The sequence below is a fragment of the Gadus chalcogrammus genome, chromosome 3, assembly GCF_026213295.1.
Source record: "Gadus chalcogrammus isolate NIFS_2021 chromosome 3, NIFS_Gcha_1.0, whole genome shotgun sequence".
NCBI classification, from domain to species: Eukaryota; Metazoa; Chordata; class Actinopteri; order Gadiformes; family Gadidae; genus Gadus; species Gadus chalcogrammus.
Genome location: NC_079414.1, coordinates 7,348,915 through 7,376,601, shown reverse-complemented (window position 1 = coordinate 7,376,601; position 27,687 = coordinate 7,348,915). Strand labels below are relative to the sequence as shown.

Genomic DNA, 27,687 nt, shown 5'->3' with positions numbered 1-27,687 from the left:
TTGAAGAAGACAGATGACAAGATGCCACCCTGTCTCACCCCATTAGGGACATGGGGTGCAGATATACTACCGCCCCATCTAATTTGCATGGTTTGATGTGTTTACCAGAACAGGCTGATATTGTAACAAAAATATTACAGGAAAGGATAACGTATTTTAAACCGCATTTTAATGATCTGATGGTTAATGTACTTATTATTATGTTTATAATAATAATATATAGATATATTTTATTTTATTTTCAGAAATTCCTCTGCGTACCTCTATATAGCGCCTTGCGCACCACCACAGTTTGAGAACCACTTCTGTAAACGGTAAGCTTTAAGCCTTATTCAGTGGGGTGATTTGGGGTTTGGGGGGAATAGGAAGCGGTAGGGATGAAGAGGGACCAAAGTGCCTTGGGAGGGACTGTGTATTTCCTGGTTTCTTACAATAGTTGTGGACACAACAACATTCTGGTAAGATGCTGCAATCCATTCTGCAAACCTAACCCTAACTAATAAGACTGTTGCCAAATACTACACGTGGCACCTTTGAAAAGATTCCTTCCTGAACATAGGGACAGGAGGAGGAGGCCAGTCGATGAACCTACCTGGCTGAACTTCTGCTTGGCTGGTCCACAGCTGTTCAATAGCCCAGTCTTCATGTTCATCTTCAATATGTCTCCGCTGGTCGTACCACAGAAGAAGTACTGATCATCCTCGGCTATCTGCATAGCAACACAAAGGGGTTGGACACTGGTGTGTGTGTGTGTGTGTGTGTGTGTGCGCGTGTGCCTGCCTGCCTGCCTGCCTGCCTGCCTGCCTGCGTGCGTGCGTGCGTGCATGCGTGCGTGCGTGCGTGTGTAATTCTTCCATGCAGAGCAGAATAACACCTACACTATCAGTAACCCTGGCTATGGCTTCTAAGGACACAGGGTGGTTGGCTGGCCGTGTATTTGTGTTTGGTCTGCAGGTGCGGCGAGGAAAGAGAATATGTTAATTTTCTTACCTCAATACATTTGATAATCCTCTTCAGCTTGCCTGTCTGGCACTCAGAGGGTCTAACCTTACGGTTTGGGAGGTCCAGTTCCCACAGCCGCAATGTGCCACTAGAAAGCAGGGCACAGAGTAAATACATTAAAGAGTGGTGAGAGTCTCTCTTGCTCTCTTTTATACCCCAATGTCACAGTCAACAGTGACTGTCACCCAAAACTATTTCAACATTGCAGTTTGTACATCAAATGATTACAGCCACACAATACAACACATCTCACGAAATCTGAATAATAATAACAATAGTTGTGAGAATTTAGGACAAAGAACTGTTATTTAGGGTTAACTGAGTCAAGTGCTCACTTTCCAGCGGTGATGAAGGTGTTGTCATCAGTGTTGGAGTACTGGAGGCAGAGGCATTGCCCAGCACTGTGAGCAGAGGCTGGATTCCCACATATAGCCAGCTTCTTCTCTATGTTCCAAACTGCAATACTGGGGGAGAAACACACACACACACACACGCGCATACACACACACACACACACACACACACACACACACACACACACACACACACACACACACACACAAACAAATAGAATTGAATGGCATCTAGTGAAACAACAGAGGAACTTAATATCCAGAAGTATATTATAACCTGAGTATAATCCCATGAAAAAAAGAATTGTTGTGCTATTGTCATATTAGAATGAGCCCTTTATATCTACATAGGGAGCAGAACTATATCCATAGTGCCATTCATCAATCAACAATCATGATAAACATTTTACTTTACCACCTGTCCTTTACAGACTAAATAACTAAATACATTTTTTAATCCATCAAGAAACCTTTCACTTCGAACTTTTCACTTTCACTTTGCACAGCATTGCGATGCTCTCAAAATGATGACATTATTTTGGAACTCCTTTTGGCACCTAACAGGCCTGTGCGGGGCCACCATAGTTTCATCTCCTACGTTCTTTGGTGAGGGGAGGTGAAGGGGGAGGCATATTCAGTTGATTGCAACCTGCAACCCCACCACTAGATGCCACTTAATCCTGCAAACTTCACATGTAGACATGTTTCTAAAGAGAACCAACTTGCGCTCTACCTGCCATCATCTTGGCCTCCGAGGGACACCAGGTACATGTCGTTGGGAGAGAACGACAGCGCCTCCACTTTTGCCGAGTGAAGCGTGAGGCGGGCGTAGATGGCTCGCTTTGCAAAGTCCCATATTATGATGTCCGCCTAAATCACAATGTCAACATTATGATAACAAAGACGGCTTGAAGAGTTCATTTATCCATCTCTCTAGACATTCATGGATTGAAACATAGTCAGATTAAGACATTTTGTGATGATATTCTAGACTGCATTAGTGAAGATCAGGTCCTATGACGACGACTCTTTGATAAGGGTCTAATGTGTCACAAAATAGCACTGTCACCTTAAAGCCCATGAAGGTGACCTGTCCTGAGCCAACATAGCAGCCAGTTTTGGAAACCGCAACACAGGACACGTTGTTGGTGTGACCATGCAGGAACTCCTGTTTGCCATCCGTAAGGCTCTTCAGGATGACAGTGCATCCCAGGGGATAGATCAGGTGGTCTCTGTCTGGATGGACTCTCAGACCACGGGGAACATGTCCTTTTAGAAAAAATCACCATAATGTGTGTTTGTTTTGTACATTATTAACCATAAATTAACATTAGTTATTGCAGTAATAAGCATTGACTTACTAGCTAATTCACAATTAACTAATGGTTTATCATTTACTATAATACTATCATTTACTCATTTATCTACATGTTAATAAAGGTAATGGTATTAATGTTGACTAGGGTATGCATTGAATAAGGCAGGCAGTAGATAGCACAGACTTCACAGCTCCCAGTAAAGTGTGACGCTCCTTGGTCGCTCCTCAGAGGTTAAAGCTCAGTCTCACCATTGAACCCGATGACAGATTCCAGCTCAAGTCGCGGGATGTCCTGATCATCTCCTGCCATCGTTAAAAGAGTGTCTGATAAATGTAAACGTTTTATTCCTGTTTGAAGGCCGAGTTCAGCTCCCGCCGGCGATTTTATTTATTTTTTCTATTCGCTTTAGACACAAACACATGTTGCCTAGCAACAAAGCAGCCGGGCTCTCGCTGATTGGTCTTGTCCAACGACGGGCCCGTGCGCCGACGGCAGACCGCGAACGAACACGTAATTATGCAGATTTGCCAGCATCTGCATAAAGAGCGTACTTTCCATTCAATATTGTTACTTGAGAATAGTTTTGGAAATGTTTCTTTGGTATGACATTTATTATGAATATATGCCTACTGCCTTCTGATAATGATTGCATTCTCAGTATTACCGTAATTGCCATCATGAGTAAAAGGAAGCATTTCTTTATTAGACGACCCTGTTGTTAAAACATAGATTAGATTATTAGACCTACTTAGTGCTTGATAATATATTGTTATTGCAATAAATCCTTTTGTTTACTTTTGAAATCCGGTGTCTGTACTGTTTGAGTTGGCTTTGTTACCCTCTATCCCCTAGACGTCAGGGTCGTAATAATATTACGCAAGCCTGATTCCAAAATCGTATGGTAGTGTGATGGGACAACACCATTAACCTTTACGTAAAGCATAAGAAAAACAAAAAATAATGCAATCGTCAGGCTTTAAAAAAGACAAACGTGTCAGCCGGCCACACAAGGGAATAAAGGAGATGTCTCCATTTATTTAAGTCTCCTGTGCGGCAATTGCAGTTTTATATTCATGTTTTTCATACAACAGAGCACCCAGCCAAAGTCTATTGGACACCCAACTGTAACGAATTTCGTCAATTCATGCAATCAGTTGTTTTTTTCTATTTCACTGAGCGTCTGGCTGCTGTGATCGGTGACAGAAGATGTCTCCAAGATCTCCGGGGCCAGGAGCGTTTCTTTGGCCTCCAGGTCCTTCTGAATGTGCACATGTGTCTTCTGGTGTCTACTGAGGCAACGGCTCCATGCGAACCGCTGGCCACAAGTGACACACAGGTAGGGCTTCTCGCCTGTGTGTGTGCGCTGATGATTTTTCAACGTCTGGCTGTGCGTGAACGACGCCCCGCACTTTGCGCATTTGTAAAGATCCGTCTTCCTGTGGACGCAGCGCTCATGCTCCTTCATGTTGCCCAGCTGCGTGAATCCCTTGCCGCACACGGGGCATATGTGCGGCCTCATCCCCGAATGGATCAGGTTGTGGGTATTGAGTTCGTGGCGGGTGTAAAAGCCCTTTGGGCAGACGATGCACTTGTGCGGCCTGTGTCCACTGTGGAAGTTCTCGTGTCTCTTTAGCCCCTCGGAGCGAATGAAGCGTCTGTCGCACAGGGCGCAGGCAAACGGCTTCTCCCCTGTGTGCGTGCGGAAGTGGCGCCTGAGCTGGGAGGGCTTTTGGTAGCACCTGCCGCAGTCTTTACAGCAGTGAGGCTTCTCCGGAAGCTCGGCGTGTCCCTTCTCGTGCACTTTGCAGTGTCCTGGGTCGGAGAAGCCCTTTCCGCACACGGAGCAGATGAAAGGTTTTTCACCCGTGTGCATCCGCTCGTGGCGTATGAGCCCGGTGGGTTTCTTGAAGACTTTGGTGCAGTACGAACACGCATTTTGCCCGCTGGGCTTCTTCAGGTGCACGGGCGCGTGCCTGTCGCGCTTTGACGGACTGGTGAACACTTTTTGGCAGTCGGGGCAGGGGTAATACCTGGGCCTGTTGAGGCAACTCTGGTCCTTGGCGAGATTTACTAACTGCATGGGACTCTCCTCGCGGCACTTTGACTTGGGGATACAAGTGCGTGTGTGCACCCTTGCATGGCGCTCCAGCCTTGACGGTCTGTCGAACAGCTTGCCACAGACAGAGCAGGAGTAAGATCTCTTGGTTGTGCGGGTCTCCGTTGCAGGAGTTGGCGTGTCGTCCGGGTTGGACCAATCTAAGGACCCAACCATAACAAGGAAACGGATTACCTCAAATAAAAGCTTTGGTGTTTTTGGTGAAAATGTAGTGGGTTTCTGGGTGTCATGAGACATTTTAAGGGGAGAAGGATGCATATTATTATTTCCTCTTTTTTACACAGAGCACATGATTACTTCTTACCTTCATCTGAGGATTCTAGTTTAATGACCGTTTCAGCATCTGGTCCCATGGCTGTCAAGCTGTAATAAAACACACAGACACACACACATACACAAAAATACATGCACTAATACTGAATATATTATGGTTTGGACTAGGTCAGGGATGGGCAACTGGCAGCCCGTGGGCCGCATACGGCCCACATCCTCACTCAGTCAGGCCCGCACATAATTTTTATTGAATAAAAAATAATAATAATTAATAATAATAATCAAAAACAAATCGAGTTAAAGAAAACTTGGTTAAGAAAGAAGAAAAGCAGAGTGTCTGTTCATAGAATTCAAAGGCTAACCCATGTGTCTAGTTTGCTTAGAAACGGTATCAGTCATGAAAGGTTTCCACTAAAGTCGCCTACAACTGCCCTGAAGTGAATATCATGCTTGTTGGGTTTGAGTTCATTGAGTTGTTGCACTTAATGTTGGGCCACTGTTTTTCAGTTTTGTGACATCATTGAATGATGATGTATGTGAGCCCTTTGCACTGATCGAAGTACTAACCAATCATGTGGCTGTTTGAGCATGGAAAACATGAAATGAAGGTATGTTGGTTCAATCAACATACTATACATAGGTTATGAATCTGGAAGATTTTGTAGGTAGTGGCCATCCCCAAAATGCACCAGAATACAGGAAATCATATCCAACAAATTCAAAAATGTGTAGCTTCTCTCAGTTTACGTCTAGTTGAAGTGTCACATTGCCCTCTGATGGTGATGATGAAGAATTGTGGCCCTCTTTATCATGAAAGTTGCCCATCCCTGGAATAGGTATACAAATTGTATGTGTAATAGGTATACAAATTGTATGTGTTTTGGTCAGTACATTACTGTATGCGTTGAATATAACGGCATTCATGGGGAAAAATTATAACATTACAGGGATGCTTACTGTACGTGCCAAGCTCCAGGAACCTAAATCAATACACATGCGCATATGCTCACATGTGCACGGCCATATACATCCATGGTACAGACCATAATTTTGCTAAATAAGGTCAGTCATATAGCTAGGTAAAGACTAGCCGTAGCTTTTCAGTTAGAATTGTGTCCTTGCTTGCTTGTTTCGAGATTGGCGCATATATAGACATCTAACCGGCGCTCGTATAACACATGAAGAACGACGCATTCCAATTGTTTTACATATAAAATAAACCTCAGTATGGGCGCTGCGGTGCGAACATAACAGTGTAGTAGGCACTTCAATTGAACGGGGATGCTATTACGGTCTCCGTGTTTTAAAACAAGTGGTAATACCGTCAGGCGTCAACGTACAGGACAATGAAACGCTTCTACGTGATTATGATAACTTACATTCGTTACATCCCCAGTCCAGTAGAATGTTGGCGGACTTTGTTTTGGTTTCAATGTCTCGTTCGTCGTTGGTTCTCACGCGGACTCGCCAGCGCCTCAGTGTGGCGGGGAGCACCAGTAACAGCAAACATTACCGCGCCTCATTATCCCGCATGATGCCTCAAGGGAGAACCATCCAATCTATGGATCCTACATGCACCATGCATGATCCACCACACCTGCAATGTTGGTCTTTCTTTGTAGCTCGATTGCGGAGCAAGGTGGCTTGGAGCAGTTCAATAAAGTTAGAAGCCACCAAAATCATTGAAAAGTCTGCCTAGTTCCTATACACCTGTCTATAATTATTTCTAACAGGGACACATAGAGGGCTTCAATCACGATTTCCAGGGTATTTATTTTTCTGTATATAAAAAATATATAAATATCACAATTACTGTAAAGTAAACCAACTCAAATATTCCAATTAATTTCAAGATAAAATATCTAAAATAACCATAGACATATAATATCTAAAATAACATTAGGCCATATGATGTGTCTTTCCCAATGGCTGAAAAGTTGCAAAATAATTAACAAAAATGTTTTGTTTTTTTTAAATCCTGGTTAAGTTAAATGCCATCTAATCCAAGTGCTTGATATATGCATAATGATAAAAATAATTATACAAATTGACAAATACAATTACAAGAAATCACTTAAATGAATGTGTCTTAAGCATTACTTCAAGCATAACTTAAATGTGCTCTTCTTCACTGGTTACGACCGAGATTGAGTTCTGGATCCCCCAGACCTCCAATGACTGGATCTTAAAATTTCCCCTACAGAGCGGCGTGCTCTGAAATGTGTCACATCTCTCTGTGAATCCACTCTCAAGATCTCCGTGTATGCAGAGTGCATGACCCCCATCGCCACCTGGGAATGGACACACGTCATAATGAAGGAGTCAGCATATCAACCACACCACCAGTTTACATGACTTCCAGGCTATACTCCAAGTGTTGTTGACAACACAAAAGAAAAAAGGTTGAGTTTGTGTTTGTGTGTGTGTGTGTGTGTGTGTGTGTGTGTGTGTGTGTGTGTGTGTGTGTGTGTGTGTGTGTGTGTGTGTGTGTGTGTGTGTGTGTGTGTGTGTGTGTGTGTGTGTGTGTGTGTGTGTGTGTGTGTGTGGGTGTTTGTGAGTGTGGGTGTCCCTGTCTGTCTGGCAGGCCAAGTTTTGTTGACCAAACATCGCAAAGTGTTTTGAATAGAAGTACAGGTCATTTCTTTCTATGTGTCTTATTCTGTGTCTGTAAATACGATCTGTCTTAAATAGGTAATAAAACCACTATAAACATAAAACATTGAAACATTTTTTATCATCATCCAAACATTACAAGGCTTACCAATGACAAGCTTGTTTTCGCCGGCTGCTATAAACATGGACGCCACTTGCTCCTTTAGTCTCTTGGGGTCTCTAGCAGTTATGAGATCATCCGACGAGGCTGTGAAGGGGACGGTGAGGTAGCTGGGATCCTGGAGAGTGCCTACAGGACACGTCAGGGTTTGCATGGGGCTGGTGGCGGCGGCTTTGTTTGGGCAACTTTCACTGTCAGATGACAGGGAGGAGACACTGTTGCCTGCGTCTCCACGCGTCATAATGTTGACCATTGCCCGCTGGTAGCGCTCCATGCTAGGCCGGAGCTGGAAGGAGAAAGCATTAAACATCAGTGTTCAAGAACTGAATAGGTCAGGTCAAAAGGAACAATGGTCGATATTTTCTCACCATGAAAACAAAGCACTCGCCCGTGCCAAAATAAGCTAGTTCGTTGGATTCATGCTTTATTCTTTCTGTCAAATCAGTTGACAAGAAGCCACCACATACCTGTAATGTGGAGGGAGAAATAGTGTTATTATCACAAAGAAAATGTCCCATCAATTCAATAAATAACTTAGTTAAAATTTCTAAATGTTTAACTCGTTTAGTATCTCACCTCTTCATCAGCCGTTTTGAGAATCAAGACAGCTGGTTCGTGTCCCTCGACAAGAGAGTAGAATCTTTATAAACAACAACAAAAGGAAATGATATGTATGACTACCGTAGATGGTTTTAGTATCACAATTCTAATATACAACTGCAATTGATTATTATAATCGGTGACATTGGTGTATCCAAAAAAACTCTCAAACACTGAATCAAGAGTAATTTCATGTTTAAGACTGTGAAGACAAACATGTTTACAGTGAAAACACATGCAGTCTCCTTTGTTATGCAACTTAGTCTCAGGGTTAGTTTCACATTTGTAGATGCTTATTTTGTCTTTAGTAGTTATTAATGACAAACAACTGTTGTTTTTTATATAAAACAACATCAATATGAAATTATTTGATTTGTGACTGCAGGAAATCTGTTTTTCTCTCTGGCATTTATATCAAAGCATCATGGCTCTTCAGTAGAAGCTAAATTAAGGGAAGCCTTTTGACTCACGTAGCCAGACTTCTTCCATGTTCAGCCGTACTGAAGAGCCGAACTGGACTGAAGAGGGCGAAGCGTTCTGGTATCCAGGCCCAGACCACTCTCATTTCGGTCCCTGTCACAACACTGGAGCTAAAGGGGCTGAAGTCCACCATCTGCACCGATTGTCTGAAAGAACAAAAGGAAACCGCCGCAATATGTCAGAATATTAAAATGGGAGATTTTGTGTTCTGACATCTATACCCTCAAACCAAGGATTTATATGGACAACATGGAAATGTGCCAATGGATATTACATTATAGCATGTTTTTGTATCTGCCATCTGTACTTTACATCCTGAAGGAAATTGATCCATGCACATGCATTCTCCAGTGGCTAGTTTTGTTCAGCAAAGTAATACTACATTTGTATGAAGTTCGTCCAGGTCAGGTAACACCATTTCATAGACTAACTGCAGACAAACCCCCATGCCCTGTTACCCACCGCTTTTGGTGGACGCTAACGCCTTTTTGCATGAGTGAGTCTTTGTTGGCATTGAAGAGCAGGTTGAGCTCTCGCCGTGTTGCCATCTGTATGGCGAAGGACATCTTCAGGAGCTTCTCGGCCGTGCAGTGGCGCGCCACGTTCTCTACGAAGCTCTTCATGTCCCTTCTGAAGTCCTCCACGCCGGCCACCCGCGACGCCACAGATACTTTGTAGAGGCTCAGCAACGCCAAGGCAACTCTAAGTAGAGAGGCTTATTATATTACTATGTAAACGATTATATAATGTTGGATACGATTTTCTTTCAACAATACATGGTATCATGCATTAATTTTTATTTCATTTGTGAATCAATTTTTAATCAGCATGGCTACATTTAGAATTGTAAAAATGTATCGTATGACAGACAGACAGACAGAAACACACACACATGCACACACGCACGCACACACACACACAACACAGCCACTCACATAGCCACCCCAACCCTTCATGCAGCAGCTGACCTGTAGAGCACTTTGTAGCCCTCCAGGAGGTAGACGTCCAGTACACGGATGGCGTAGGTGAACGGCAGGTCAGCAAAGATCCACATGATCCAGTCGGAGTAGAACTCAAAGAGGTTCTGGTGGGAGCTGGCGATCAGCTTGCGAATTCCCCGGCAGTACTTGTTGGCCAGGTCTCCGAAGGTCATGCAGGAGGCCCTGTACGTAAGGAAGGTCTGGTCGATGTAGCGCTTGTTGGGGTCGTTGTAGGTGATGAGCCTGCAGACACTGTGGAAGCACTCTGCCTCATCCTCGCTGAAGTGGAGGATTAGAGACACCAGGGCCGGCAGGATGGGGCAGAAGTTCATCTCGGGGAAGTACTTGCTGATGCAAAGCAGAGTCTTTTTCACCGAGTTGAGGCCGGCCTTGTTGAGGCAATGCCTGGATACGGAAAACAGGAAATGAAACTCGGCCTGAGAAATAAATAAAGTACAAAATATATATGCAAAATGAGGTGGACAGCACAAACAGATCGTCATCTGGTTTGTATTCTACCATCAAGATAGACCATATGACCATGAAGCTAGAGCAAGAAGTGGAAGTCTTTATGGAAAGATCAGCCATATGAGCCACATGCGCAGAGGGTGGTGAATCATATTTGTTGCTGACATTATCTTTTTTGCTTGCATGCATGGGATGAGTGTGTGTGTGTGTGTGTGTGTGTGTGTGTGTGTGTGTGTGTGTGTGTGTGTGTGTGTGTGTGTGTGTGTGTGTGTGTGTGTGTGTGTGTGTGTGTGTGTGTGTGTGTGTGTGTGTGTGTGTGTGTGTGTGTGTGTGTGTGTGTGTGTGTGTGTGTGTGTGTGTGTGTGTGTTACATGCATGCTACTAATAGAGTCAAGAGTGATTGTTTTGGTCAGTGCACTTTCAGGGCTGGTACCTCGGTATTTCCCCCCCCTCCATGTACTCAGGAAATGGGTGGGTACTGATCTTCTGCTCCCCAAAAAGCTCTCTGGCCAAATCCTGGTGGACATCTTTGTCCGGCGTAGGAGACCTGATGGCAACGTTTGGATTACAGTTGCAGTCACGTTATTGGATCAACTCCACGGTGCGCTATGGTCAGGATTTTCACAACAGAACATCGCTATTATGCTGGAAGCCAAAGATGTTAACAAAGAACAAATAATCAAATCAGAAATTTCCATTCTTTCCAATTGCTCTGGGCTAATTAGGATAGGTTTGAACATATGTATATACTAGAGTTTTTGCGCGCGCGTTGTGCGCGCTCAACCTCTAGTTGTTATTAACAGGGGGTAATTGTACAATGGAAAGTGTAGTATACTATACATGCAAATCAATTATTAAATAGATTTTACTATTATTCAGGGCTGAAAAGTGCATTGACATTTTAAAATGCAAGGCAACTACTATTGGTTAGTTGAAAATAATAATCATCATTGAGGTTAAACATCTCTTCCAGTTTCCTGTCTAAGACAGGCAGTAGTGGCCTACACAGTCACACATAGCATGCACACAAAACATAAGAAAAATAAAACAACTAAAACAGTCCACAGGGGGGAAGGGGGATATCAATAATGCAAGACATTTCGGGAGGCTCAAGGAGGAGGGTAATATTAAGTTGGAGCAACAAAGTGTTAAGACATTTCGGGAGGCTCAAGGAAGAGTGTAAAGTGTAGTCTTGTGGTGGACTCTGTAGACATAATTCACCCTACCCTACTGTGTTATTGACATGTTTTCGTTGTATTAAAGGGACACTGTTTCTTTAAGATCACGTCACTTGTGTGTTGATATGCCGGTCGGTGCGATGTTTGAATTTAACAGAATTTTTATATGACAAAATGAACGACCTGCCGTTGCTTGTCGAGGTGAGAATTTTTCTCTTCCCTTATTTTATCGCAATTTATATAGTGCAGAACGTCTTACCTGGGAGAGTTTATCGACGGCGGAGCCGTTATGTTTAAATGAGTAAAATTATATCTATATATAATTTTACTCATTCAATGAATTTGTCGTGTGAAGAAAATGTGCATCAAACCTGGAGTATATGCCGTGGATGATGTGGTAGTACGCCTTGGCCCGTAGGGTGTGGGGAGCGGCCCAGAATCCCTCTCGACCCATGGTCTTCATCTCACTGTGGTCGCTCTTCAGGAGCAGCTGGTAGCGTTGAGCGGCCTCAGGGTCGATCTTCTCCCAGTCCACAAACTGGCCGTACTTCATTCCTGCACTAGAGCTGATCTCCCAGTTATCTGACTCGGAGATCGTCAACATTGAAACAGCCTTGAGGTTTCCTCGGCTGCCGGCTAATTGCAAAGACAAAAAAAAGTTCTTTGCCTCTGGTGCACATGTGCAATGATTAAGAAATACATTTTGTGTTGCAATGGGTCCTGTAACAACACATTCTTCACATTATAATGTTTGAGGGATGAGGATACCATTCTGTTCTTTGGTTGAGACATGCTTGCTGGATTTGGACTTGGATTTCCTGGAGGTGAGCCGCGTGGTGACGTTGGTCCCGCTTTTCTTCTCCTTTTTGGTCCCTTTGAACTCTAGCAGGGTGGCAGCTTTCGGCCACAGGAAATTAGACCGGCACTCTTTTTTGTCGCATTCATCAGGTAAGGTCTCGGAGGTCTCGTAACTGTAAAAGGACCTGAAGAAAATGTGTTTTGCTTTGTTGTTGTTTGGAGTTCATATCATCACACATGTTTACCATTTAGGGCAGAACTTCTGGTTGCGATCAATTAGTTGAACTGAAATTACCTCAAATATCAAAAACATGTAAAAGTATCAAAAGTACATGTATGACACAAAAAATAAGAAGGATTATGATATCTCCCCAGGGGGGAAAAACAGACAACATAACCAACAGCTCTTGTAAGCGCTGGACCTGTGAAAGTACCTGGAACGTGGCCTGACCACAACCTTCTCTGTGTCTGCGTGCAGACCGTAGTTCTTGGCGTCCTCTGCGCTGTAATAGGAGTGAGACCTCTGCCTGCCCCGGCCATTCGCAGCAGAAGTCAAGTCTTGGTTTGCTGCGTTCAGTAAATCTAAATCCATAGTCCCGCAGTGGGGGAGCTCCAAAGTCCTTGTAATATGGATCATTATCATCCAGACACCAGGAATGGTGGCATGTGTGTTTGTATGTGTGTGTGGGGGTTTGTGTGTGTGTATGTATGTTGGTGTGTCTATGAGTGTATAGAGGCTGTTCTGTCAAAGTGCTCACTGCTCAAACCCTCTGGGAAGGAGGGTTTATATACAGGCTATGATCATGTGAGACCCGCATGGGGGTAAGGCTGCTTTTGTGGTTTTGTTTTTGTGTGTTGAAAATGGAAACTTCCTTTTATAGACCTCTGCTCTTCTTTATCCAAAATGGTGGTGTTTTGTTCTTAATTAATTCCCCTTTTAAATACATTGTTTTAGGTGCAATTATATTTAGAAAACAAACACAGCAGGTATTATTTGCAAACCAATGGACCTACTTATTAAATAATTACAAAAAGAGTCCATTGATATGTTTAATATATCACACACACGAGTTTGAATCTTTCCCCACTTGTATTTTAACACTTAACAAAAAAACACAAAAAGTGGCTTTCCACACTCGTAAACGTTTATATTTGGAAACAACAAGTGTTGTTGTGATGTTGTTACAATGAAAACAAATAAATGACTACATAAATGTTTGTGTCTATCGTGCCTTTCTATAAATAAGCATATTAATTATCAATGTATAATATTTTAACTAAAAACTTTTGCAATGTTGATCCGTCACACATAGTTTATAAAAAACATTAAAATTCATGTTTGAGCTTGACGGTACTTGTCAATATGCATTGACTGAGGGACCACGGATGATATACAAAACAACATACTGTAAATAGTGGTGACAATCTCTGAGAAAACCACTATGTGGGTCACTCAAAATCTCTCTAGTTGTAGCATTCAGAATGCACGATGAATTCTGAGAAGACTAACCAATGTTTTTGTTCAACACAACAGTTATATGTTATGATCTAAACACAGCAATTGTTTTGCTATGAAACAAAAAACCTCCATAAAGCCTTCATGTCATCTGCTGGTGCAATGGTAATAGGGAAGATGCAAAACAAGCTCTACTGTCCCCTATGGGAAATATATATATTATAATAGTTACTTAGCAACATGACATAGACCTCCATCACATAGGTTTAATAGCTCTGGTGGTCATAAAAACACATTTAATTAACGTAATGAGATACATCCATTTGACCACCTCTGTGATGAAGCCTTTGGTGGTTTTTTTTTCTGTAGGATTTCAAAATGGGACAAACCCATTTGTCCCATTTTCCCATAACATCAATAATGGGTCTGGTGGTGGCTTGTACCAGGGCAGGGTAGCAGATCAACACACGTGTGTAGGCCTACTACGCTGACGCCTCTGTGAAAAAGGTCTATTGATTGTCATGGTCGCTTTGAGATGTTGCATGCTGAAAAAGGGCATGGTTTACAATGTGTGCTTATGTAACAGGTTTATAAGTTATATTTAGTTTATTGATTTATTATTTTTCCTTTTTTCACTTTTTTATTGATTTATATTTGTTGTTGATTTGTTTTTGGTGCGGTGGGTTTTGTGACCCTGTGGTGACCTGCGAGGTCACAACCTGTTTGTTTTGCGCCATCCTCTTGAGTCGGCGAGTTGCCCTGCTTGAGAGAGGAGTACATTTGACACGGACATCTTGTTGATGTGCTTATATTGTGCTTTGCACAGATTAAAGACCAAGTCTCATAATAATGTATAATGTGTGTGTATATATATATATATATGTGTTTGAGAGAGAGAGAGAGAGAGAGAGAGAGAGAGAGAGAGAGAGAGAGAGAGAGAGAGAGAGAGAGAGAGAGAGAGAGAGAGAGAGAGAGAGAGAGAGAGAGAGGGGGAGAGGGGGAGAGAGAATTGCGTATTGCATTTGCTACTGTCCCTTTAACGATTTTGCCAAGTATCTTTTGAACCTCGCAGAGCGTCGTTCTGACGTCACACCAAAACAAGAAGCTGCTGCTAGCACTTACCTGGATACTTGCTAACACGAATTTACCTCAATATGTCTCAAGATGCTTGGTAAGGGTCATAATGATCGTTCTAAATAGTGGCCACTTAGGGTGTGTCGTTGTTACATTAATTTTGCATTTACGGATCCTGTTATAGAGGCTAATTGTTGTGAGTTAACCTCAACTTGTCGGTGCAATAGTTAACCATTTCATTATAAATGGAAATTTATACCATGTACACGTATACGTCTTTTCAATATTGTGTTTAATGTTGAATAATTGCACTTATTAGAATTAGACTGTAATGTACACAAGTGAGTATGAGTTAGTCCTGGCATTGCTAAATGTTATCACATGATAAATGTCATGCTCAATCCTCACATCAACAACGCTGTGATTAGATTCGCCCTGGTACTGAAAAAATACGTCTTGATCGATGTTAAAACCTCTTATCTTAAACAATAGCAGTGCATGGATTACACAGTACCCTTGGTCCAAACTCCTCTTATGTTATGAAATGACATGTCAAGATATGGCATGGCATATCATGTTATACCAAGACATGGCATGTCATTTTCATGTGACATCATGTCACAAGCTCATGAGTTCATGGCTTGGCACTTGTTTCTATGAACATCTTTGCAGTACCGACAGAACCTAAATGTAAATGTAAGATCTCATGTGATGTGATGTTATGAAGGTTACAGAACTACGACGCGACGTGTCGGCTGGCGCAAGACATAGCCGAGAATATACATGAACGGTCAAGACTACAGAGAACCGGGGGAAACCCGGCCAAGGTGAGGCCGTGGGGTACACTGTGCAGTTTACACCCATAGGACCAAATTATCTGATCCATAAGCCTAGAATAAAAAACTTCTAAGTGCACATTAATTCACACTTTATTTACATTAGTTAATAATGTTAATAAGCAGATATTTAGAGCCAATTATCATTTAACTGATCAAATAATCCTTTACTAATGGTGTTCGAGTTTACTAATAGTAGTAATAGGTATATGTAAAAGGTTAATGTTAACATAGGTATTAATGTAAACATTTAATAGTGTTCAGGTTAACACACTACCCCTTACCCTTCTCATATGCTAATGCTATGTACATGCGAATAATGCTAATAATTGCGTTAACTAATGTTAATGAATGGTTCATAAATGTACCCTTTTCGTAAAGTGTTACAGAATAATTCATTTCAATGCACGTGATTATTTCAGATCAACATGACACTAAGAGCGTCATTACAGAAGCTCAAGCAAAACATCTCCCAGCTGAAAGAGAGTCTGCTACGAGCTTCATCGTCCCGTCGGATGTATCCTTCTTGAAGCTGTGCTTAACATTGGTGTTTCACATCTGGTGTTAGCATGCGTCTCTATTGGTCAAACAGTAACAAAGCCTGAAAACATTAGAAACATGCATAAAAATTGGTTGAATACAAATATATATACAATGAATATGTGGACTACAACTAGTGTTCATATCTCTTTCTGTCTCGTTGTCATTTACTTGCAGTAGCAAAATGTATCCAATAGAGGGCAACATGGTATCTTTTAAATGTAAAACTTGTCTCACATTTAGTAACGTTTTGTGTAATACCTTGCTAAAGGGTATGTGTCAGAGTAACAGCAAAATTATCATGATAATTGTAATATCCATCCTTTCTCATTCATCATCATTAACACCCAAATGTCATGTTTTCGACAAGGAAAAATGCTGGCTGATAACAAAATATTATCCCATCAATAACTGTTTCCCTTAATGCAACCATGTTAGAATGCAGTCAGAGGCTGACAGGAGACAGAACCTAGTAGATGACCTGGTCACCAGAGAGAAACATCTCAACGCCACCTTCAGAGGAGAGGTCAAAGAAGAACCTTCCAGGTATGCCAAGTCGTGCAGTATTAATGTAAAATTTTTATACAGCCACAACAGATTTTCCTTCTTTTCCGTAGATGATCAGATTATTTTATATTTCTTAATTGAATCAGAGCATTGATTTTTTTATCTGTGAGTGAAATACATGTCGCTTTATCATTAACGTTTAAAATTAACCAATATAAAGAATAACATGTTTAGTATTTAATATGTTTTCTCTCAGAGGGTAATTACCTGAACTCTTAATGTCTATAACATGTAAGCCAGTTGTTCAGAAGCTTGATTGGTCAATGGGATGCATGTATGTTGAACTTGGGATCAAAATACATGTAATAGTAGTTTCAAACTAATGGCCTTTTTTCCACCCTTCCGTCCACCATAAGGTCACTGAAGGCCCTGCAATGGGCTGACTCTTTTGTGTTGCTCAAGGGACATGTTTTTGTCAACAGGCTATTTGAGATGGATTTAATTTGTCATGGGTAATATATGAAATGCAAAAGTGCAGTTAGGTCTACCCTTTTACTTATGGAAAAAAAAAAAGTGTGTTAACATTTAGCCTCTTAATCACATCAGGAATGTGTCAATTTACGAAGGGGGTACTGTCACAATAGGTCAGTGCTGGCAGGATCCACCAGCATTTATTAGTCAATCCACCATCCTATTCAAGCCCACCCAGGCCATAAGACTTCCACCCCCTTTTTAAATCGGCGATTCAAAAGAATAACCGGCGCCACGTTGTCCAATTAAAATAATGAATCTTCACTTTATTGGATGATTCCCAGTTACATGCTCGCTGCTCCCCTTTGAGGATAAGTCACCGGTCAGTAACTTTGGGCGGCAAAGTCTTTGGACATCCGGTATGAGCCATGCACCTTGACCTCTTCCCCTGTAGCATCAATTGTGGAGGGAGGCCTGCCTCTCTGCCGACCCTTCCGCTAATTCATTTCCATTAGGAGGCTTTGCAGGCGCTTCGCACTGCTGATCACATGTTTGGCACCTTCCGACACACACGCACGGGCGCGCGCACACACACACACACACACACACACACACACACACACACACACACACACACACACACACACACACACACACACACACACACACACACACAGTGGGAGTAGGCTGGGCCCTGTATATAACTCCTCATCAGATTATTACTTTATGACTTGGAATTGTTGACAAAAGCGCCAGGTGTCACCGCTGATATCCTCTTCATCCACTGATTTCGTATTGAGGTGACTGCTGAGGAAACAGATGGTTGTTACCTAGCGTAGAGTGGCTGACCCCATCAGCCAGCGTTTATTTGGACAGGAAGAGGAAATAGGCTTATGTAGCTCACTTCCTCCCGAATTAATTGTCTTGTTTTTGTGTGAAAACTTTTGTAAAGCCTGATGGATTTTACTCCTTCTTTGTATTTGGTATATTCATTTATCTCAAATGTAACAAAGACATGTCAGGCACGTTTGTATTTTTATTTTCTTGAACTATGTAAATCCACACTGTCTTACCGACCAAACTGTAAGGAAAAGGCAAGGTGTAGTGTTCTAGATATATGGCTCCAAAACCAACACCTGACACCTGCCAGTGGTGGATAGATTTGACCAACTGGCGTGTAAAACACAATCAGGGTTACACATTAAATCAATTGTCTGGCCTTTGGATTTTTCCACTCTGGCAGGTAGAAAGATAGTTAATTTTGGACCCTCTACTGTGAGTGCCGTGTAGCCAGGACATTCGTGTTTTTTCTAGGACTTCTCCCCTCCCCTCTGTGTGGTCCTGGAGGACAGAATGGGGGAGGGTGGGTTGGCTCGGCCATGCTTGGTTAACCTAAGCCCGGGCTTGGAGAGCACTGGAGTAGAGAGAGAAAAAAAGGGTCTGGAGCTTTAGAGGTAAAGCTTAATCTATTCCTAAAACAATACTTTCTCCATCTCAAAGTAGGACATGGGGCCGCGATCTGAGGGGCTCGGTTAACCTTCTGCGAGCCAGCGGTCCCACAACTTCAGCTCGCTCTAAAAACTTTCTCCCTCCTACTCGATTGCCCTCTGGGAAATAGCTGTAATTAGTTAAATCTTGCCTGTCCAAGTCTCTTAGATCAGGGCCTTGATGTTTAAGCCACAATGGCTGTGGCCCCGCCGCTTTTACCGCCGCCAAGCAAGTGTGCCTGACTGATTTTTAGCTCTTCCCACTGATGGGCTAATTGGATCTTCACACACTGGGCGCCGTCACATAGGAAGTGGCCGGGTTCCAAGTGCTGGGTTAGTTATCAAACATGTCAGCAGGATCAGGGCCGGTGCCGCTGCAGAGCAGGCCTACTGATGGTATCGGTTCTGGCCCGCACCGTCCAAACAGCAGCACCGCAAAGTCTCTGTTTCCAGACCCTTATCGTACCACTTAAAGATGATTGTTGATACCAAGGCCCAAGTTAAATTAATTGCTCAGAAATGCGATCCATGCTCTTGTGCTCGGGCCTAAGGGGAAAGTTTAGCTTGACTAAATATGGAGTTTGTGCGCTTCTGTCACGTTCAGCAGTTGCATTCGTTGGTCTTCTTTGAAATGTGAACGGGTCAAAAGTATCCACGAGAGACGATGTAGCATATCGCCACTTAAAGGATTTTATTTTGACAGGAAAACCACAACATGGACTCTCGCTTGCCTCGGTTTAATCACTTCCTGAGTCACACAGGGGTCTCCTTGTGGCTCTGGTCATGTCTCCTGGATTCCACCAGAAAATCTGTTGCTCTTAATAGATACGTTCGAATCCTTTCTCACACTGAGACCCCTGGACTACTCACCACAAATCAGCCCCGGGACCCCCAGACACAGCTTTAAGCCATTATCAAAGAAAGGGGCTGTAAAAACCTGTGTTAAGCGAAACACAACAGAGCCCTCTGGTGTGTTGCTATGTAGCAGAAAGAGCCCATAGCAACCTTACGGCATGTGTGCTAACGTGTACAGCGAACTCACTGAGTAAGCAACATTTATTTTGTGGCTTAACATGTTTTGAATTTTGTAGCAAATGAATCGATTTTTACAGCATTATCGCTATGACACTAAGCAGGTGCCCTGGCTGTGGAGCAGCCCGTAGGGAGGGGTTATGCCCTCACGTCTATGCTAAGAGAACCAATGAACCCGTATGCCTCGTTTCCACCGAGCGGTGCGGCTCTGTTTGCTTATATTGACGAACAGAGCAACGTTTCCGTTGCCCGCGGCCGGGCTGCGGAGCCTGCGGCGGGGCTGCCCGTGGCCGAGCCCGAGAGGAGGATTGACTTGATCTATAAATGAAGTCCCTCAATCTTAATTCGCTTAACACCATGACCAACATTCTGAAACACCATTAACATCCACATTTGCCTCAAACAATGTTAGGCTTTCAGCCCATGTAAATAGTTGTCAAATAATGTTCTTGTTCTTCTTTTAATTGTTTGTTACTCTGACCGTTCTGTTTGATATAGTGGAAAGGATGATTCAGAGCATGATGCATTTTAAATGGCATACATTTTTGGTTTTGTGTTTTCATTTTTCTTAAAACAATTGTAGATGAAAATAAACATAGCCAAATTACAACCAATAGCTTCAGTCATTGAGGGCAAAAATAGGCCCAATGATTTATTATTTAGTTTTACAAATCAAGAGTAGGCCTGATTCAATTTAATTGCATCCTTTCCTTCTGCCCTTGTAGTCCAAGACATGCTGCCCACCAGCTTTCAAAGTACAATGCTGCCACTGGTGGATTTGTATCAATTCACATAATTATCCCTCCCTGCTATTTTGTAGTTCACCAAAACACCCAGAAACAACTTGAGTCCCACATACTTATGCCACCATACGCCACTAACAGTGCAACCAGGCCAATGGCAACCAAGCGAGCAGTCCTTCCTCCCTCACTTTAAATACCACCAGCCGCCACTGATGTAGCTATATATATCCCTTGCATACTTTTATTATTGGGGCTACTTTTTCTACTTGATTGGATCTTGGCACCACCGACAACGTGTGTACTTTTACTGTGGAAGAACTGAAATCAGGGCAAGGAACAGGGCAAGCATCCATTACATGGGTTCTGTTCAGGTCAGAAATAAATATTCCCTTTCCTATTCTGCCTCTACGTGATTCACATTGGTAAACCGCACACACATACCCACATAGGAAATGGGGGGGCATACCAAGGGAAATCTAGACCCAAAGGGTTTATTTTTATTGAACTCAATCATCTCAGTTGTAGCTGCTCAGATAGATACAGGTCAGGACAGTGAGGGGGCTAAACCCCCACAGTAGATGCCTTACCCCCTTCCTTCCCCTTTTATCACATTTCAAATCTAAATTCACAATTTGTTGCTTTGAACAGAAGCCTAACGAAAGGACTATTATACCATGCACTGTTCTGTCCCTCATTCGTGTGTTTGTGCCAAGTGGTTTGTTGAAGCAGGAGAGAGGAAGTGCAGAGGAGCGTTCGGCCTTACATCTGAACACGGTAATAACATTAGCCCACGTCTCGCAGGACGACGCTCATGTCCGGAGCAGGGGGCGCTGGTGGCGGCGGCGGAGGAGGAGCGGTCAACCCGTGGCTGGTCAACGAATCGGAGGAGACCAGGGGCCTGAGCTTCGGGGAGATCAAGCAGCAGCAGCACAGCATCATGGAAGGTAAGTCGGGGCCAGCTCCACCTCACCGTCGGGACACTTGCTCGGTATCTCTCCATTACGGCTCTTGCTATTGTCAGTCTGCTTTGGGAGAGTCCTGTTAAGATGGGGAAACCAAACCGCACAGCGTCCCTCTCCCCGTTCCCAGTGGGGTTACTGGGGCTGTCGCTGGGTCATGGTGAACCTGAACCTGTGGTAACACTGGATTCCTGTGGTTGTCTGTGACAAGGGCCAAATGTTGGTTCTAGTTCCTTTGTTTATGTTCTTCTCTCTGTTATGACATTGTCTTGTGTGTGTAGATTCTGACTAGAACAGTTTGCTATTTAAATTGATATTTGGTCTGATAGGGACACGGGTGTCTCATTCGATTCACCTGATCTCTATGTTCTCCACTTGTATTGTACTTTCCTACACCGTTCTGCCAGTGGTTCTTTCTCCACCTGGCCCCAGGATCAGTTGTAATAACAGAGCTTAAATGACGTCCATGTGGTCCACTGTCCACTCAGCTGGTGTACTGAGGCCCTGTCAATCCAGATGCTGCCCCCTGTGGAATGCCCTGCACTCTTAATTATCCCCATCCTGCAATTGGCTCATTTAAAAGGAATGGCCGTCTCTCAGCGGTTTCTGTGATCTCTATGGCTGTGTACCGAGTACATTCCTGTGCACATACGTGTATAACTACATTGGTCGCTGATTTTTGGTGTTTTTCTCTTTTCTGTGTCTTTCTTTATTCCTTTGTCTCTGTCTGTCAATCTCTGTCCGTCTGTCTTTCTGTGTGTGTGTGTGTGTGTGTCTGTGTGTGTGTGTGTGTCTGTCTTGATAATGGGCTGTAGTGCAGATTCTCAGGGTTTCATGCTGTTGGTCACTCATCCGTCTTCTGGTCTTTTCTCTGTCCAGCCCAGGACGCTGGTCTGGACGCTCTGGCAGCGGTCATCAGCCGGCAGAAGATGATGGGCCGGGAGATAGGCAATGAGCTGGAGGAGCAGAATGGTACGCAACAGTATGTGTATGTGTGTGTGTGTGCATGTGTGTCCTTACAACTACGAGTGTCAAGAATTCCAGATACGCTGAACATTACATCGTCCTGCAGCGGAACGACCTATGCATTCTCCAAGTCTGGGAGAATGTGTCAGACACGCATACACACTCACGCTCACACACACGCAAACAGAGACGCACACGCGCATAATCAACCATCACCATAGTAGAAATACAAGACACAATCTATAGGTTGTGTGTGCACGTGTCCATTGCTGATCTGGAGAAGGCGCATCGGAGTTCACGCCATAACTCTGTGAGAGCCCCCCCCCCGTTGCTTTAATGCCTGGCGCAGACTCAGAGCCCTCCAGAGTGAGCTGCTTTGGAACCAGATCTGGGCTAAGCTAATGGTACATTGGAGTTATTCCTGGCTAAATGCTTCTCATCAGCCCATAAATAACGCCAGCGCCCTCTCTACAGGCCGGGCCGGGCTCAATATATCACTCCACATTGATGTTCCTTTTGGTGTTCTGTTTTCCCTCTCCCCTTAGACAGGTGGTACCTGAGACACTGGAGGTTCTGGGGGGATCGTCTGTCAGCCACACAACAATGGGATACTTTAATGGGTCACTACCAGGACGCTTTAGACGATCAATAGGCCACGCTCCGGGTCACACACAGATAGCTGAAGGGGGTTCACAGATAGCTGACGTTTGCCAGTGATATGTCAAGACTGCGCGTTTCAGTGTTTCAGCTGTCACTCGCTCCACCCTCCTCTTTCACAGCCATTATCCTAGCTTGTTGGCAGCGTAGGCAGAATGGTTTATGTGCTTGGTTTAAGTCGTTGTCTGCACACCGATAGGATTACCGCGTCTCTCTCACACACAGACACGTAGCGTCGTGAGCAAAGAGTTGCTAAGTTCCATACACATGAGCCCATTTGACGCGGTGTGTAAAACAGAGAGCAGCTGCGGCGGTCGATAAGGAAGGATATACATGTTGTCTAAGACATTTCTGGAAATAGTGGAATCTTTGCTGCCGTGTCGGGAAGCATGATGCGGTTGCACACATGCTGACCCGACACGAGTTCAGTCCTGCTGGTATCTGTTTGCATTGTTGCGTTGTGATTTTCGTTGGATTGCCATGACACAGGTGTATCTGTGGATGTTCTATTCAAGAGACACAAATCAGTTGGTAAAATGGGATAGCTTAGTTATCTCATTGATCCGTACAGGTAGGCTGTGGATTTTGGGGATTGAAACCAGGGCCTTTCAGTGTGGATTTTAACACCCTTGCTATAGCCATATTCTTTTGCATGAAGACTTTTTAAAAGTGTTGAGTGTTTGTCACCAAAGTTGAAAAACACAAGTTATCATTCTAAAAGCTTTTGGATGATATTCCTACATATTTTTTTGTCAGCCTTTTTAACAAAATGCTGCAACACCGCTGTCCTATAGTCTTTTAAACCAACCATACAATTATTTAAAAAAACGACGAAGCTGTGAGTATAATTATTATTCATAATTAATGTTATTTTCTTTATGAAAGCACCACCGTTGATTGACTGAACAATGGGAATTTGGTCAAACGGGTGCATATTCTAACAACCAATCGACCAACCGACCAGATCTTGAAAGCCTTGAGGGTCAGTGGGTCCCCTAGTTCCTGCTTACTAGTCGTGTTCTTTCTGGTAGTGATTGGCTATCAGGCCGAAGTCCACTTTTCTTTCCTAGGCCTAAAGTGAAACCAGTGGTACTTCCTGTGAAGAAAAGGTAAGGAAAGCCAAACCCTGTACAGCTGAGGTCCTCCATCTGGAGAGGGGAGGCCAGAGGTCTCAGATTTAGGTCTTTATTCACTCCCAACGGAGTCATTACTGGTGGGTTCTTTTGTTTAGTTTTATTATTATTATGTTGACTGTACGAGGACCTGTGAAATCTCCATTGAAGTGGGATGAATTGAAGCGGCCAATCTGAAAATCAATCATCCATCTGGAGTTTAGTCAGACACCTACAGCTCAGACAGCTGTGACTCACACTGTATTTCCCCCAGTCTTGACCTGGGAGCAAAAGGCGTTGCAATATCCTGTAATATGCTTTCCGTGCAGATGTGCCCAAACAAATGCAGAAGGAGACAAAGTTGTATAATCCATTGACCTTGGAGGGGATACAAAGAATTTCCTTTTGCTGGGAAGGAATGCCAGATGTTTTGTTGATTTTTCTTAGCACTGATTTATCTCTCAAAGAGTGACTCTGTGTCAAGAGAGGGTTGGAAATAAAGAGGGAGAGAGACCGCGGGTGTTGTTTTAGCCTGCTCTCCTATTTCCTATTGAACTACAACTGCTTTATCGTCTCACTGCTCTAACTCTACTCTGCGTCAGTGTTTCCAATAACATGAAAGTGAACGCCGAACTGTAACTGAGAATGGGATCTGCTGTGCTGAAACCACAGGGCAAATGTCTCAGCCGCTCACAGATAAGCACCATGTCCCCTTACAGTGCACCTGACATTGATGGGAAACCTGGGTTTCTGGACATCTCCTTTGAGTGTGTACTGAGTGTACAAGCTCCATGTGTTGAAACCGAAACCGTGCAAAATCTTTTAAGAGCCATTACACCATTCCACTCGCATTCTAAAAAAGCAATCACAGTAAATTATATTATATTATCGAATACTTTTGGTGTACTCCGAAAGTTAGTGAGTCCCTAGAGCTGAAGAGCAGAGGTGGTGGAGCAAGTGTCACAGGAATTTCCTTGTGGAACAAACCCCAAATGTCACAGCATTTGCCGGATCTCTTTCCAAATGTACAGCAAGGCTCAAGGTGCATGAGGCCCGCTGAAACCTGGCAATGAATCACTGGGCCCGCAGTGTTCCGTCCCTCTGCTGGGTTTCTTCAACTTCTCCTCCTTCTCCCTCTTCCATGGCCCTGAGAAGCTCATCTGTGTGTGATAGAACTGATTTAATGATAGGAGCTGCGTTGGATTCTAGGGTTCTCCTAGGCCTTCGAATGGAGTTTCAGGACTGTAAAATCAAACCCTGCCTAAAGTCATAGTTTCAGTGCACCTCAGAGGTTTGAGTGGTCTTACGGCTCATTATATGTCCCCCTAGTGAAGGAAACAGTGGGGGTAAATATGTGTCCAAATATACCAAAGGACACATATTTGTTCTTATGTTTTAGGAATTCATATGAACTACTACTCCCAGATTTAAACTCACCAAATTAAAATTTATTGAACACCTTTGATACTTTATTAATTTTTTGTTAGATGTACTCACACGCGCAAACATCTGTATAGGTGGACAAATCCTTGTTCAGGAAGAAAAGTTCTGTCATTATTGTACTGAAAACACTCAGCAGGCTACATTCAGTCTACAACCTCTGATTATTTGCAATGGAGAAAAAGCATAACATGCCATTTTGATGTTTTCCATCAGTGTACTTGTACTTATATTACCTGTGTCATTGCTTTGGACAATTTTGTAGGTGCTGCATTTCTTCCTTGTATTAAATGACAAAATCGACAAGGTAAAAAGTAACAGGATAGTTTAATGCTTTGGAGGGGGCAGCGGGAAATGGATTCAAGTTTTGGAGCTCAGGCGAAAAGCCGGGCTCTCGTCGAATTGGCGTGTCACCTTGGCGATGAGTCTTTCAGACATTTATGGTTTGTATTCTGTTCCCCTCATGATTACTCTGCTGCAGCGATGTGTTTCCCTATAAATACACTAAGCTCTCGGTGGGTCCTCTCAGACACAGGCCGTGACCCACGCAAAGGGAGGTTGTAGTCATGTCCTTTTCAGGTAACAATCCATGGCCAGGTCAACCGAGACCCTTGACCCTCCCCTCAGGGGAGTTGAACCCAAAGCCCCCATCCAGGCCTTGACTGGTGCAAAAAAAGTCAGTTTGAAGGAAAAATACTGTACAACTTGGAGTATTCTTTGAGACTTTAAAAGTGCAGTGTTCAAAACGTTGCGGGATCTAGTGAAACGGACTTTGGCGAAATGAAATATGATATTCATAATTTTTAGATACTGTATAATGTCATGAAAATCATGAGAATCATTGTGTTTTTGTTACCTTAGAATGAGCCCTTATTCTAAGGTGTTCATAGAAGAGTGGGTCCTCTTCTATGAGTCCCCCATGTTTCTACAGTAGCCCAGAACAGCCAAACCGTGAGAGAGAGGAAGCATTTAAAGGAAAAACAACAACATAATTTTGTAATATCTACTGTCGGCTCAAAGAGCAGTACAGGCCACCTTAGATTGTTATACATTGTTTGAAAGGGAGGGGATAGGGGAGGCTGTTCAGTTGCGCAGTTCATACTGCAGCTTTAAAATCTGCCGTATAAATTGTAGAATTCCTCCCGGGGCAGATATTCTCTCTTACATCCTACTGGCCAGGTTAAACTGAACAACTTGGCTGTTCACTTTTTTATGAGCTGGGCTATCGTAAATTTTAGTCATATATTTAAGATTATGTGACCAAAAAGTGGTCTTATTTCCATCTCCAAATTCAGTGTAGCAGAAAATGTCCCAGTGCCCACTAAGTAAAGCTGAAAACTTCAGAGAAGTTTTCCCCCTCAGAGCTCCACAATGTTTGACTTCATTAGTGTTGATGTTTCTGAGATTGGGGCCTTGAACGATGAGATCAGCCTACAGTGTGGCTTTGGTTTTTGAGTGACAATCATAAAACAAAACGTTAGCCTTAAGCATTTGCTAAGAGCTTGAGTTTGAAAGCAATGTGTATGTACAGACACGCACCCTCTAGTAATCCATTTCTGAACGGCTCTGTGTCTGCCTATCTCCAGCGTCTAGTTAAATTCTTGAGACTGGGCGTAATGGAGTCAGGCCAATCAAATGCATGGATGATGAGTTCATCCGTTTTCCATCCACTCTCGTGCTGCTTGATGTTATTTCGGCAACACGAGTTTCCAGCTTAGCTAACCTTGGCCTTCAGAGTTCACCACGCACAAACCTTCCGCTTCTTCTGTATCTCCTCTCCCAGCCTTCAGAGATAGCTTATGTTCACACATGTCTCTTTTTTCAATGTCCGGTCCTGTTTTCTCTGCATAATATAACTTCTTTGGCTTTGAGATTTTAATCAAACTCTTCTCTTTCCCCCTCATGTCGTCGCAGATCATTCAGCTTGTGAGCAAGATGTGTTAAATTTCAAGTTTGTTGCTTTTACACCCTTAAGGGAGATGAGCCCCGTTCTCAATCAGGTCTTGTTTTAATTGAAAACACTTCTACATCATCCAGTCCTCTGGATTGTTTTGTAGGTGGGTCCAG

The 27,687-nt window shown here is 43.3% G+C and overlaps 3 protein-coding genes across 4 annotated transcripts in view; 1 reads left to right on the top strand and 2 right to left on the bottom strand.

The window, feature by feature from the left end:
* Positions 1–13,085, bottom strand: part of cfap52 (cilia and flagella associated protein 52) — an 18,634-nt gene extending 5,549 nt beyond the window's left edge. Inside the window, exons 1-13 of one of the 2 annotated variants that reach the window (XR_008895131.1) lie at positions 12,775–13,085; positions 12,311–12,525; positions 11,914–12,178; positions 10,798–10,911; positions 9,885–10,301; positions 9,379–9,618; positions 8,907–9,062; positions 8,413–8,476; positions 8,205–8,303; positions 7,825–8,122; positions 6,443–7,354; positions 5,095–5,153; positions 3,009–4,930 (exon numbers count right to left, since the gene is read on the bottom strand). Coding sequence is in view for 1 of the 2 variants with exons in the window: in XM_056586384.1 (XP_056442359.1) it covers positions 593–709; positions 991–1,090; positions 1,338–1,466; positions 2,089–2,225; positions 2,425–2,624; positions 2,923–2,983 (744 nt within the window). In the remaining variant the exon portion in view is untranslated. Of the gene's footprint in view, positions 1–592; positions 710–990; positions 1,091–1,337; positions 1,467–2,088; positions 2,226–2,424; positions 2,625–2,922; positions 4,931–5,094; positions 5,154–6,442; positions 7,355–7,824; positions 8,123–8,204; positions 8,304–8,412; positions 8,477–8,906; positions 9,063–9,378; positions 9,619–9,884; positions 10,302–10,797; positions 10,912–11,913; positions 12,179–12,310; positions 12,526–12,774 lie in introns of those variants that run through there. The other variant, XM_056586384.1, reaches the window with a different exon arrangement.
* On the bottom strand, positions 3,825–5,143 carry LOC130378607 (zinc finger protein 239-like). The gene is made up of 2 exons (XM_056585324.1): positions 5,095–5,143; positions 3,825–4,930 (listed from the first exon to the last, which is right to left on the bottom strand). The coding sequence occupies exons 1-2, from the start codon at positions 5,141–5,143 to the stop codon at positions 3,825–3,827; spliced, it is 1,155 nt and encodes a 384-aa protein (XP_056441299.1).
* Positions 13,086–14,881: 1,796 nt separating the features above from the next.
* The window catches only part of stx8 (syntaxin 8), a 43,015-nt gene continuing 30,209 nt past the window's right edge, over positions 14,882–27,687 (top strand). The window contains exons 1-6 of the mRNA XM_056585691.1: positions 14,882–14,967; positions 15,598–15,697; positions 16,129–16,223; positions 16,685–16,792; positions 21,288–21,430; positions 22,325–22,417. Of these exons, the coding sequence (XP_056441666.1) occupies positions 14,951–14,967; positions 15,598–15,697; positions 16,129–16,223; positions 16,685–16,792; positions 21,288–21,430; positions 22,325–22,417 (556 nt within the window). The 5' untranslated portion in view covers positions 14,882–14,950. The remainder of the gene's footprint in view (positions 14,968–15,597; positions 15,698–16,128; positions 16,224–16,684; positions 16,793–21,287; positions 21,431–22,324; positions 22,418–27,687) is intronic.

Bases quoted from the DNA above. Each gene is read 5' to 3' on its own strand.
- LOC130378607 (XM_056585324.1), bottom strand. From the start codon at position 5,143: ATGGGACCAGATGCTGAAACGGTCATTAAACTAGAATCCTCAGATGAA. The intron at 4,931-5,094 runs GTAAGAAGTAAT...TTGGGTCCTTAG, and splicing joins ACTAGAATCCTCAGATGAAG to ATTGGTCCAACCCGGACGAC.